At 45.6% G+C, this 14222-nt stretch overlaps 1 protein-coding gene across 1 annotated transcript in view; it reads right to left on the reverse strand.

Annotated features, from left to right (window-relative positions):
* Positions 1–206: 206 nt before the first annotated feature.
* The window catches only part of LOC136712834 (syntaxin-binding protein 4), a 39226-nt gene continuing 25210 nt past the window's right edge, over positions 207–14222 (reverse strand). The window contains exons 12-23 of the mRNA XM_066689628.1: positions 12383–12474; positions 10306–10402; positions 9742–9869; positions 9466–9558; positions 9260–9325; positions 8865–9056; positions 8367–8483; positions 7877–7926; positions 7485–7609; positions 6453–6510; positions 6044–6095; positions 207–1715 (exon numbers count right to left, since the gene is read on the reverse strand). Of these exons, the coding sequence (XP_066545725.1) occupies positions 6065–6095; positions 6453–6510; positions 7485–7609; positions 7877–7926; positions 8367–8483; positions 8865–9056; positions 9260–9325; positions 9466–9558; positions 9742–9869; positions 10306–10402; positions 12383–12474 (1049 nt within the window). The 3' untranslated portion in view covers positions 207–1715; positions 6044–6064. The remainder of the gene's footprint in view (positions 1716–6043; positions 6096–6452; positions 6511–7484; positions 7610–7876; positions 7927–8366; positions 8484–8864; positions 9057–9259; positions 9326–9465; positions 9559–9741; positions 9870–10305; positions 10403–12382; positions 12475–14222) is intronic.

The following is a 14222-nucleotide window of genomic DNA, read 5'->3' on the forward strand; positions in this document are numbered from 1 at the left end:
CTGTACTAACAGGAACCTCCTTCACTCACTGCACAGTTCTGTCACTTTTATTTGCCTCTCTCGGACTAGGACCGCACACAGGATGCTTATTACAATGAAAGATCCCATCCTGCTGCAGCACTGATGTCTAACAGCCTTGAAATGGGCAGCTTATGTCCCCAAACCTCCTCAAACGACAACGAGAGCAAGGAAGAGGGACAGACACGTACTTTTCTGTTCCTTTAATAGAAAAACAAACCAACAAACAAAATAATTGAGGCCACACATGTATTGCAATCTAAAGTACAGGTCTAATCATGAGCATTGAAGCCCTTGCAGCTACTAATATAAACCAAGCAAATCTTACCTGTCAGTCACTGTTTAATCCATTACAAAATGTTCTATGAAGGTCTGCTTTTGAAGGAGTCATTTAAAACTGTTTTCATCACAGTAGGGAGCGATTTACATACGTACAGGACCTGCTATTACAGTCCTGACTAGACTTTGGTTATCAAGATCACATGAACAGTAAGCGCTTGTTCCTGATCTCACACGTGCCATGGTGGACACACACACACACTGCAAACACCCACAGTGTAACGCCGGTCAATATGCGTTTTCAAACGTGTAAAGGATGCAAACAAACAAGCCGGGTTCTGTTCCATTGTAGAATCATCACAGTGCAGTTAATTAGTGAAACACATGGGTGAAATCATATACAGAGCTCAACAGGTGCTTCTCAATGGGACACTCGAGGACAGCATGCATTTCCCAGCACGTCCTGTGATGTTGTCAATGCTACGAGAGTGGGATCTTGAAGGGCAGCCCTGTGGTATTAACGTGAGCAAGAATACCATCTGAGAAACTGAGTCTGTAAGATTTGCCAGGTCTGTCTCAGCAGCTACAGGTCTCTCGAAGTTTGGACTTTTAACAAAAAGACATCTCATCTTATAACAAAAAGACTGGATGCTAGTCATACAAAATGTCAGAAATCTCAGAGCATTTATATATATATAGAGAGAGAGATGTATAGATATATATATATATATATGCAAGAAATACAAATGTGCAGTTATTCAAACATTGTACACTCTTTATTTAATTTATTGGATTTATTTTCTGGTCATGTAAGAACCTCCAGGTCTGCAACCAGCGAGATTGTAAAAAGTATCAAGATGCACCCGATTCTGGACAGACAGCACACCAGCACTTTCCCTCGGCATGAAATAATAACACGTCTCACAGCATATACACAGTGGCTCTTGTATAATATTCACACATCCTGTTGCATCATGTCCTTGTAGGCGGCAGAGATCCTTCAGGAGGTCCCTGCACAGTACTCAGTGATTCATCTCTCCTCTCCTCTCCTCTTCTCCTCTCCTCTCTCTCTGTATTTCTGACTAGTTATTAGCATGCCTTCTTTTCATTTGCAATCTGACAGATGCAGAATATTTAACTCTTACTGAAATTTAAATAATTTTACACATATATTTGGATTTCTTTTTTTTGTGATTTTTTTTTGCAGTTAATGAAATCTCGGAAATGCAATCACCACTTGGAGCCTCCGCTAATGTTACAGTTAATTAGAGCTGCCAGACAGAGCTTCACGGGCGTCTCCGCTGAGATCCTTCAACACTGTTTTAATAGGATCTCTTCAGAAGCCACCGCAGCCGGTTTTCTCCAAGTCCTTCTGCTGTTGTCTTTTCCAGGAGGGCCAAGTTGGGCATATCTTGGTTCTTGAGAGAGAGAGAGAGAGAGAGAGAGAGAGAGTGAGAGAGAGAGAGAATTTTCATTAAAACCATCCTACACTAACAATTTGTGTTCCCCTCCAACTTTAAGAAGAAATAAATAAAAAGACAAGATTAAATGTAGCAGCACGGCACTCCTGTTGACAGAGTTTGCTTGTGGGTGTCAGATGGCTCTCAGTGCGGCATCCCCGCTCCTTGAGGCGGCGGCTCAAAGTCGACCACAATGTCGGCTGTCACTGCAGGACCTCCGGCGGCTAAAGTCCCTCACACTCCCGGCCGGCCCATGGACACGTAGCGGATGAGAGAGGCGATGCTGTCACGGCCCGTACTGCCAACATCAGGCGTCGCACACGGGGCTGATTCCTGACAACCGCCTCCTGCCATGTTGCCGAGGCCATCCCCGGCACACAACGCCTCACTGTTCATCTGTGTCTCTGTCTTCAGTTGTAGGACGGGCAAAATTCAGACGCGAGTATTTAGTCACGTACGGACAGTAACGCACTGAGGAGGCTGACAGGACAGAGGCTCAGTGAGGAACAGTAGGTTGTTGACACCATTTATGTGACTGACAAAAACAGTATCTTTGGGGGCAGGGAGGGCAGGTGCTTCAGTCCTACCAGCCACCCCCTGCACACCTCACTGGTCATGTATGTCCAATTCAATGCAACTTTATCTTCCTAAGGAATGAGGGGTTTGCTTTCAAAGATAAACCGTACATACACAGTACCCTGTATATTCCCTTCCACATAGACAGACAGTGTGACAGGAAACTTTCTTCAGAAAGCAGAAATAAATGTATAGCTCCTGCAGTGCCTCCTGAGCTGTTGACAGATTCAGGGGGCTGGTACGAGATTCGAGGGTCTGCTTAGAGATTCAAGGGGGTTGCTGAGAAATTCAGGAGGCTGCTGAGAGATTTCGGGGGTCTTGCTGAGAGATTCGGGGGTCTGCTGAGACACATTCAGGGGGCTGGTGAAAAATTCAGGGGTCTGCTGAGACATTCAGGGGCTGCTGAGAGGAAACTGAAGATATCAACACTCCTGGTTTCCTCTGCCTGTGAGAGCCAACACACAGCTGCCTGCCGGTTCACACGTTACACTGCGTGTTCGCTCGCATCACTGTCACACTGCGATCTTCAGGGGCAACAGCACTCTCTCCTACACAAGTCTGGCTTTAAAGCATGTCTCTGCTGGAATCCTGAGCGAGACAGAGCGAGACGACATTGTGAAAGTGCTCTCGTAAGTGAAAAGAGAATTTTGCTGACAGAACAACTGAAAAGAGTGCTTTTCTTTGTCCCTCATAGAGATCAGTCAGTGCTGATTGATATTCTTGCACAGTTACTAACATGAGAGGATGAGGACATCATTTATTGGCAACTTAATAATAATAATTCTGAGAAAACTTAATTAATATAAACATACCCTTTTTAGTTTCACGTTTACATTGAACTGATCTGTTACCAGCTTCTTATAGTCATATTTTTAATTTCTCAATCCAACCAGATAAAGACTGTGACACGAGGCTTTTATAAGAGTTGAATCATTGATTACCACAGCACAGAGTGTGCCATTATTATCTGCGTTGTAAAACTATCAAGCTTTGAAGTTACAGTTCTTTAAAATGTGTTTAACATGCTGAACTGTTTATATTCATCAGATACTCTTTTAAAGGGTCTTAAAATGGCCGTTTGACAACGCAGATGAAATTTCTAGAAACTTCTTAATCTCGTTTATGTATTGCTTTGCTAAGAAACTGGTAATGCCTCTGACAGGAGATTTTACGGTGTTGGGACAACACTGATGGTGAACTGTGGATTTTTGGGACCTCGAATAAGCTGAAGAGACAAAAGGGCCTCTTTAAGCTATATTGCTTTGAATAGCTTTACAGTTCCATCATTTCATATATATAGAGAATGAGAGAGAAAGATAGAGAGAGAGAGAGATTACTCCAACTGTTCCCACTGCCTCCCAAGGCTTTGGATGATTTGCTTCACCACAAGCAAAATACAGTGTATGTGTCTCGTGTGGGTCTTGTGTCGCCCGCTCGGCCGTGTGTGCTAGCAGTTCAGCATTGAGCTCTGTTTACCATTGGCAAGCATCTGCTCGACCAGTGAAGCTACAGTGAATAGGTTTTCTGCTGATCGCTGCGAGAGCAAACAGCAGCGATACTCGATCACAATAAGACATCTCTTCTGCATTTGTCCGTACAGTCAGGCTGCAGACAAATAGACATGTGACCAGAGAGAGACGGCGCACACAGCATAATATTGACAATAATGAGGACATATACATCTCTGGAAAAAATAAAGAGACCACTGCAAATGTTTCTTAAATCAGCAATAACTATTGAGCATGCCAAAACAGTTGAAAAGGAAAGTTTTGAGTCAGGAAAAGAAGGGTTCAATTCTGGCTTTACTGGCAGAGGGATACAGTGAGTGTCAGGTGGCTTCCATCCTTACAATTTCAAAGACGGCAGTTCAGAAGAACAAGGTCAAGCAGCAGAAATTGGGGAGAACAAAGCTACAGACCGGCAGAGGGCAAAAATGACTCTCCACTGACCGGGATGACCGCCGACTCATTCGAATGTCACTCAACAACCATAGGATGACATCAAGTGACCTACAGAAAGAATGGCAAACGGCAGCTGGGGTGAAGTGCACGGCGAGGACGGTTTGAAACAGGCTGCTAGAAGCTAGAAAAAAAGCCCTTCATCAATGAGAAGTAAAGAAGAGCCAGGCTGAGGTTTGCAAAAGACCATAAGGATTGGACCGTAGAGGAATGGAGTAAGGTCATCTTCTCTGATGAGTCCAATTTTCAGCTTTGCCCAACACCTGGTCACCCAAAGGTGAGACGGAGACCTGGAGAGGCCTACAAGCCACAGTGTCTCGCACCCACTGTGAAATTTGGTGGAGGATCAGTGATGATCTGGGGGTGCTTCAGCAAGGCCAGAGTCGGGCAGATTTGTCTTTGTGAAGGATGCATGACTCAAGTCACGTACAAGGTAGTCCTGGAAGAAAACTTGCTTCCTTCTGCTCTGACAATGTTCCCCAACTCTGAGGATTGTTTTTTCCAGCAGGACAATGCTCCGTGCCACACAGCCAGGTCAATCAAGGTATGGATGGAGGACCACCAGATCAAGACCCTGTCATGGCCAGACCTGAACCCCATTGAAAACCTCTGGAATGTGATGAAGAGTAAGATGGATGGTCACAAATCATCAAACAAAGCCGAGCAGTTACTTTACGCCAGGAGTGGCATAAAATCACCCAACATCAGTGTGAAAGACTGGTGGAGAGCATGCCAAGACGTGTGAATGCTGTGATTGAAAATGAGGGTTATTCCACCAAATATTGATTTCTGAAGTTAAAACATTAGTATTGTGTTGTTTAAAAATGAATATGAACTTATTTTCTTTGCATTATTCAAGGTCTGACAACACTGCATCTTTTTTGTAATTTTGACCAGTTGTCATTTTCTGCAAATAAATGCTCTAAATGACAATATTTTGATTTGGAATTTGGGAGAAATGTTTAGTAGTTTATAGAATAAAACAAAAATGTTAATTTTACCCAAACACCTACCTATAAATAGAAAAACCAGAGAAACTGATAATTTTGCAGTGGTCTCTTAATTTTTTCCAGAACTGTATATATGCTTGGTAGAATAAAACCTTGATTTTAAGGGGCACATATATTTTAGTGATGCCTCTGCAGTCTGTGCTCTGTGTGTTTAATGCATTATGTGAGGCTGCCGTTATTCCCCTGTAGTGACCGGTGAAGTGAGTGAGGCCAGGCTACCCGGCTGGCACCCCTCTCAGCAGCGCCACCCTGTGGTGAGAAACCCTGAAGAGGTTGGCACTGTTATTCGGGGTGCTGGCACAGACTGGACTCATTCTCTGAATTCCTGGCCGTGTCGCTCCGGGGTCAGGCCCTGCTCGTGCAGTGTGGGCGTGTGCACCCCCCCCCCCCGATCTCCATTCCAACCAGGCGGAGGCCAGAGAAGAATAGGAGCCTTTGAGCAGCCGAACAGAGCTGGGGGGTCTGAGGCCGGAGCGCTGGCCGCTGAGGAGGGGCGCCCGCAGCCAGTCCGCCCCCTGTCCGTGAGAGGAGCTCTGTCAGCTAACAAAACAGAGCGGTCCCAACGAGGCACATAGGAGTCACTTTAATTCTAAAAGTTATTTTTTTTAAGAATGTTTTTGTTTGTTTGTGTAAAGCCATAGTAAATGTGTTTGCTCGCCCAGCCCGTGTCATTTGACTCCCTATAGCCCCCAACTCTCCATGTGTGCATTAGTGTCGGGCGAGGAAGTGAGGGGAGCCTCACCTGTTCAGGGTTTCATCCCATTCAGTCTCTGCTCTCAATCCGACACTTGTCTCTGAGGAAACAGAAGAAATCACCCACATGAGACAGGGCTCGGCTCACCCCACAGGGCTGTCACAGGAGGCCAGGGAGCATTCATTTAAAACGGCCTTTAAAAACAGCCCAGCTAACAACATATAGCGCAGCCCGATTTCTCGGCTTGATTAGCTTGGGGGTGCAGCCGGGGTTTCTCTTGTTGCCAATCATTCTGATTTGCCAGCTTTACAAATTGAATTGTCTAATGTTGTACCGTAACCTGCTTAATGCATCCCGTAACACTTATAAGTGACTGCTGACACACACATGCAAATGAGCGGCGCTGTTAGGTAACTAATGGAAGTGTTTGAGAAGATAAACACATTAGGTTACTTACTCAGCTGAGTAATGGCTCCCTTCCACGGGGCTGCTATGGTCCCAGTCATCTGGCAGTGCTTCATTAGTGAACACACACACACACACACACACACACAGAAATAAAAGGTAATGGTAATTAGGCTCTCAGTGTTCGCCTCTTATGTAACACAGCACGCACTCAGGGGCTCTCAGATGCCCCAGGTCAGCTCTTGTGCTGTAGAAACACACTGAGTTTTTCCACTGCTCTCCATTTGGAGTTAATTAACTGCTGTGGCACCTGTGACTAACAGGTACATTATAACAATTACATTTTTTTTTTATACTGATGCAACAATTCTTCCTTTTTGGGGGGCAGGTCAGTGTGGGTTTTAAAACTGAAACAAAGGGGGCAGTTTATAAATACAGCCAGCAAGACAGGTGTGATGGAGGTTTAGATACACTACAGTATCAGTACAGTGTTCTAAAACCTCCCTACCGTGCAAAGCAACGTATAACTGAAAAGTCTTCTGTGCGGCACTTTGAATTAATCAATATTAGTGTTTTAAGACATATGACCGATTATTTCCTAATTCTGTTTACCAGCAAATACATTGCACTTATACATTAGATTTATCTGCAGTGTAACAAATTACTCTGAGGTTTAATTACATCTCATAAATAAAAAGACAAGGAATGCACACAGCATTGTTCTGGGCAGAGGGTGAATGTCAATAATAATGAGGGCTTCGTGGCCTATTTACAACTTTAATTTCTGCTGTGAAAAAGCCGTAAAAATAAAATCAGCTACAGTATATTAAACAAGTTGAGCATATTATTTTATTCTCTAAAATATTGAGAATTAAGATGCACGATTTATACTGTGATATACTGGTTACTGTGGAAATCATATACCGTCCCTAGTATGCATGTATGTTTGTGTATATTTATATGCTTTGCTCAGGCATATCAGGTGTCTGCAGTGGCATGCTGGGAAACATGCTGCAGTGGCATGCTGGAAAATGTGCTGCAGTGGCTGCTGGGAAGCGCTGGGCCACTGACAGAGGGCTCTTACTGTCGTCGGTGCTGAGGGAAGACACACACTCCACCAGCTCTTTCGCTTCTGCCGCCAACAGCCGCGCCGCGTCCGGCGCCTCCACGCTGCCCCCTGCCTGGGAGGGAGTTAAACTGGAGCTCAGCCTGGAGACGAAACACAGGCAGCAACAAAACCATCAGCGCATCTTCAGCGTCTGTTTATTTTCCACATCCCTTTGTTTGCAAGCGCTGAGCAGTAACTGCAGTAGGATGAGTGTGTTACTCCAATAGGCTCCTCTCTCAGTGCTCTGACGTTTGGATATTGTTTTACACTGTCAATATGTCAGTGAAAATCCTGCTAAACTCTGGCAAATGACCATGAATCCCAGCCACATGGTCTTTCAACACTGAACAGACGCCACAAACACTCACCCGTTCTCGGTCCCGAACAAACTGGGGGATGTTAGCACTTTGTGAACGTTCTGCAAACAGAAACATAAAAAACAGGAAGAAGGGTTATACAATCCCAGCCATGATGCATCGTCAACACGGGCCATGAAAAGCCAGCGATACGTATGTCAGTATTCATTAGGATCATGCATAATTATTTGTATTAATGGTGACTGAGAGGGTGTTGAATTACATTACATTTACTTTGCTCTGTTTTTGAAAAGCAATACACTTAATTGTGCCATCCTGAAATGATGTTCATGTCCCACAAGGTGGCAGTACAGTCAACACTATGACTGGTCCAGGCTGTAGTTGTGGCTGTGTATGGAGTGAATGCCGGCTACACTGTTACTATCTTCAGTAAAATCTCCAGCCTCCCCCCCAACCCCTTACATCACACAACATCTGTTACGGACCAGCTGTGGAGTTTGCGCCACCGCTCCGATCTGCGCCGCAGCTGAAGATCCCTTACCTGTGCGAATCCCAGAAGTTTCTTGTTGGAAATCTCCAGATGTTTCCTGGTGAATTCGGATTTCCGCAGCTGGCAGTCGATAACCGACAGCCTCCGCTTCAGCTCGATGATGTCATCCTGGAATGACAGCACACGGCGATGAACACTGAGTCTTCGCTTGGGTGCACTGTCTGCTTATCTCTTTCATTTTTTTTAATATACAGCCAACAGCAGAGATGCCATCTAACGTTTCTCAGCGGGATCATCCACCATGGAGACAGACACAGGCGTGCGGGGTTTGTGAGGATCTTTAAATGGTGAAGGAGTAATGGTGAATGAAATGCTCTAATGGGGAGATGGAGGGACGGTGGGGCTTCGGGACCAGGGCTGGAGACCCCTGACTCCCGCAGGAGAGAGTGAAGCTGCAGCCCAGGACAGCCTGGCTGCTCAGGAAGCGCCTGTGTTTTCGCAGCCTTACCAGAAAGCGTTCGTTCGGGCGGGAGAGATAGAGAGCCCTACCTTTGTGGCCTCGAGTCCTTTCTTGCGGTTCTTTCCTGCCAGCTCGTTCTTCAGGTCCCTGATCTCGGCCTCCAGCAGCTGGATGACTTCCTCGTAGTCCTGCTCGGCGCTGTTGGTCTGCTGCTGCACCGCCTCCGCCACCTGCAGCTTGCACTTCAGGGTCTTGTTCTCCGCATAGGTGGCCGATGCTTTCTGTGAAAACACGGCGGGGCGAAGAGGGAGGTGAGGAGCTGGTGGGACAGTGAGAGGTGACCTAACCATGGTGACGGTTACGCCACAGTTCCAGTAAATGCACACGCTTTTCATCGCCCCGGTGGAAGGGTTTTAACATTTCTAGATGTATGTATATATATGTATATATATGGCAAATCGTTTAAAACATTCCTGACGGATACCTCTGTAGTTTTCTGCAGCTCCTCCTCCAGGGTTTTCTTGCTGTGCTCCGTGTCCTTCAGTAATCCCTGGGAAATAAGAAATCACAGCTTCAGCCAAAATACACAGCGAACGCCCTGATCATTTTACAGTAAAGGGTCACCCGGCAGCACCACAAATACACATCAGCCGGGATGGGGTGGCACAGTGCATTTACTCTGTTTGTTACCTTTAGGTGCTTCATCTGATGCTGCAGCTGTGTGACCTCGGTCTGAAAGTGCTCCAGGTCGTCCGTGCTGTATGGGCTCTCAGAGTCGTAGGTCTGCAAAACACAAGAGAGCGACATAAGGCTTCAGTCGATCAAAATCAAAAAATCTAAAACTAAAAAGGAACACAGTAGCAAAGATGTCAGAAGCCTCCAGGCTTTCCCTGCTTTGCTTTGGATCGCTCTGAATCCTTGTGGGCCATTCTGACATGTTGGCCACTGCGTGCTTCTCACACTTACTGGTGAGTGGAAAGCTGATGTGTCCATCAGGTTGGCAGCTTCGTGATACGAGTACATGAAAGGCCCCTGTGCCAGGCCCGCCTCGTCCAGTTTGTCCTGAAGAGCATCTCTGGTTGCCTCCACAAAATCTGCCCAATACACATCCGGCCGTTAGCATGCGCTTGTCCGAGGGAAAACCGCTCCATCAAATGGGGTGAAGAGCCAAGGATCTCACATTCAAATTCAATTCTAACAATCCCCTCTAGGGTTAGATAGCACAGTTTACTTTGAAGAATAAGCAGGGGGGAGGCGGCGCATAAATAATTTTCTAAAAATTATATGACATGTATTATTCTTATCTCTGGACTGATTTTCAGGCTGTCAGTAAGATGCCACTTAAAGAAACAGAAACAAACAAGCAAGCCAAATGAACTGATTACTAAGAGCTTCATATCAACGCCACTGCCCTGCCCACACTGAGACAGAGTAGCGGACTGGAGTCAATGTGCAGCCGCGGCTCAGACTGGGCGCTGGGAGGAACTGGGACCAATTATCCCTCTTCACTAGGACTTAGTTCAGACTCACCTCCAAAGGCCACGGTGCCCTGTGGATCTGTTGTCAGGCTCTGTCTCAACTTCCTCCGTCTCTCCTCCGGCACATCCAGCCCCAGATACTTCAGAGCCTGGAGATACAGCACAACAGAAAGTTAAGACACACATCCCCTACACAACAGAGTTTGTTAGAGCTACTGTGTCTCTCCAACAAAACTACACGTGACGTAGTAATGGACTTCCTTGGCCTAAACTGTCATTCATTAGAGCAGCTGAGCTCTCTGTGGATTTTGATCGTCCTATAAACTGTGTGTGGACAGCGTGTCTCTCGCGTAGAGGATGGGGTTTGTGGGAAACAGCTTGGAGCTTCAAATTTGCAGATGATACTAAGATAGGCGGCTCAGCAGATACAATCTCGGCAGCTCAGGCTATTCAAAAGGACTTAGATAATATTCAGTTGTGGGCCGACACCTGGCAGATGTGGACAAGTGCAAGGTAATGCATGCAGGTAACAAAAATGTCCACTATAATTACACTATGGGAGGTACAGATCTAGATGAAGTAACGCATGAGAAAGACCTAGGAGTCTATGTGGACTCCTCACTTTCTCCATCCAAACAATGTGGGGAAGCAATAAAAAAGGCAAACAGGATGTTAGGGTATATTGTCAAAAGTGTAGAATTGAGCACAAGGGCAGTGATGTTCAGACTGTACAATGCACTAGTTAGAGCTCATCTGGATACTGTGGACAGTTCTGGGCTCCACACTTCAAGAAAGATATCGCTGCTCTAGAGGCAGTTCAGAGGAGAGCAACCAGACTTATTCCAGGTCTGAAGGGAATGTCCTACTGAGAGACTGAGGACCTGAACCTTTTCACCCTGGAACAGAGGAGACTACGTGGGGACTTGATCCAAGTCTTCAAAATCATGAAAGGCATCGACCACATCAAACCAGAGGAGCTTTTCCAGATCAGCAGGGACACACGCACCCGGGGACACAAATGGAAATTGGGCTTCAAGGCATTCAAGACAGAAAACAGGAGACACTTCTTCACACAGAGAGGCGTAACAATCTGAACAAACTCCACAGCGATGTGGCTGAAGAGACAATTTGGGAACATTAAAAAACATACTGGATAGGATCCTTGGATCACTTAGTTATTAATGGACACCAAACGAGCACGATGGGGCGAATGGCCTCCTCTCGATTGGATACTTTCTTATGTTCTTATGTTTTTATGTTCTTCTCCACAAGGTGGCACTAAAACATCAGGTCTTATCATCTCGCCTCTCAAGCTTCATGCTCCACTCCAGTGTTTTGCACAACTGCCTCGCTTTCAGATAAATGCAAATCCTCTCTTTTGCTGTCAGTATCAGTTGTAAGGTTGGATAATTAGTGAATATTCTTAAAAGAAAATTCAGTTTTTGGAGCAAGGCATTTGTATCACTGAGATATCTCTTTAAAATATATATATGTACATATTTCTATAAAGATCCCTGTGGATTATATAATTCAATGCCCCTGCAATGACTTTGTGGGTCATCAAGTTTCAAATCTCACCATCGTAGCAGGTTTAACGTTTCTAAATATGAAGTATGTTGCGTCTCCACTCAACATTAAAATGCTCTTCTTCTCCAAGACATAATCCCATTAATGGCCCAGTAGATTAGGGCCAGCACTGGGATTAGTTGGATCAGATTAAATCACTGCTAAACAATTGAATCAAGAAGAAACGCAGACAGCATGTGACATATGAAGCAGGGGAAAGCGCCATAACGAGGCCTGTGTTCCCCCCCCCACATGCATCCACAGACAACACAACACCCGGGAACCTCTCTGTATTACATGACACACATATGTCAGCATCAGCTTGTGTTGTCGAGAGTGACCTCTGCGATTGAACCCTGAGCTGAAGAAGTGAAGAATGGAACAGGTACAGGGGACTCCTGGATCTGAGCAACACACACACACGCACACACGCGCACACACACACACACACACACACACACACACACACATACAGAGACACACACACACAGACACACACGCACACACATACACACACACAAAACCCAACGGCATGAAAAGCACTGGCCCCTACATTGTCTTACCAAATCCAGCTTTTCTGACTTTAATCGCACGTGGGGATCGAGGGACACCTTTGGCTTCACTCCCGGGCCCGGTCTCTGGGATGCGGCCGATCCTGCGGAGACAAACACACACCCATTGGAATCACGGGTCACAGCACCTCCCTCTGCAGCGGCACTTTCAAGCCCAGACTGACAGGTCTCGTGTGAAAAAACTAAACAAAAAACACAAATAAACTCAGGCATAGCGGGGTCCTCGGGGCCCAGTTTATTGGGGCCCACAGAGCTTTTACAACACACTGCTATGGGTCTCCATCTCACACACTTGAGCGCCTGTGTCACAGAATGGAAATCGCAAAACTATTCTGTTCTAACCCCCCCGCCACCAGGTTTCTGAACCTGTGTCATTGCATTGTTTCCTGACTCCTGTACTATTTCCTGAGCCGACGGCACCATGACGTTGACGGACCAGAAGCATGCAATGCACACAGAGCAGGCCCCCCACCTGACACAGATCTCGCACAGTGGAACTTAACACTGAGCCAAGTGAACAGGTGGCACCACAGGTTCAGGGCCTGGCCTTTCAACCCTGGAGCTCCATGTCTCCATTAAGCTTAATGTTCAAGGGAAGGATGTTTCGTAATTATATTTATATATATATATATATATATATATATATATATAGAGAGAGAGAGAGAGAGAGAGAGAGATTTATACATCCTACAGTAAAGAACTGAACTGGTATTGTGAATACTGATCATGGTAATGTAGAAGAATTGCCTCTAATAAGTTACAATGTGAGGCCACTGCTCGTCTATAGAGGCACAGTGTTGGGGGGCATAGGGTTAAAAAGCGCTTTTAAGAAACAAGCAAATCAACATCATACTCGTGCCACAGTCAACAACGTCACTTTGTCCTCCGATCCTCCCAGCTGTTACGTAAAATGACTCTTCTGTCATTAATAACTCTCCGATACAGATATCCTGGCATTGCTATTGCTTAAACCCTGAGTACTATGTCTACTAGTGAGCAGATATTACACAAAACCACACTAAGCATTCTGGGAAAATGCGATTATGGTAAATGTCCCGTTCTGTGGTGGGGTCTCGCCAAGCAACAGCTGTTGAGGTTTTCATTAAGAAAACATTGGGAGTAAAGTAAAGAAGAAGAAAAAGGAATTGCGATACGGAGACCAACAGAACACAATACAGAAGAACGGGTTTGTGAAGAGGAGTAAGGATGAGGTTGCAGGTCGAGGTTGCTGGGGGTCCAGATGAGCTGTTTTTTTAATCAAACCCATCGCTAATGGCCTGCATTGGGGACAGTTGGGTGTAAAATCATCTCAGTTGGAGGTCAGTTGGAGGTCAGGTCTGATAGCCTGGACTAAGTCCTGATGCAAGACCATGCGTCTGTCCACACTCCACCTTTAAAATCTTTTGTTTTTCCCAAAACAGGATTTAACGGCTTTTGTTAAGAAGGGTACACCAGAATGAGGTATATCCGTGGGTCTCTTGCATGTCAGTTTAATGGAGCTCCAGCACAGAAGCATCAACAACAACACCGAATTTGTAAGCTAGTGTCCTTAGAGCAGCACCTGCATGCGCCTTATAATAGACAATTGAGTCCACATTGAAGGAATAATCAGATAATCTCCTTCCATCACGGAAAAGAAAACGAATGCGGAGAAGTGGGGGCTGCCTGCCGAGGGCTTCCCAACCTCTCCTCTGTGTTTTTATGAAGATTGTTAGACACCATTTTGTTGGTGTTTTTTTTTTAGGAAAGACCAAAGGAAGGAACTAAAATAAATAAACATGAATGAATGAATGAAAGAGTAAATAACGTGTTTACGTTTTCTCACGCTGGA

Source organism: Amia ocellicauda, chromosome 17 (genome assembly GCF_036373705.1).
Source record: "Amia ocellicauda isolate fAmiCal2 chromosome 17, fAmiCal2.hap1, whole genome shotgun sequence".
Taxonomy (NCBI): Eukaryota; Metazoa; Chordata; class Actinopteri; order Amiiformes; family Amiidae; genus Amia; species Amia ocellicauda.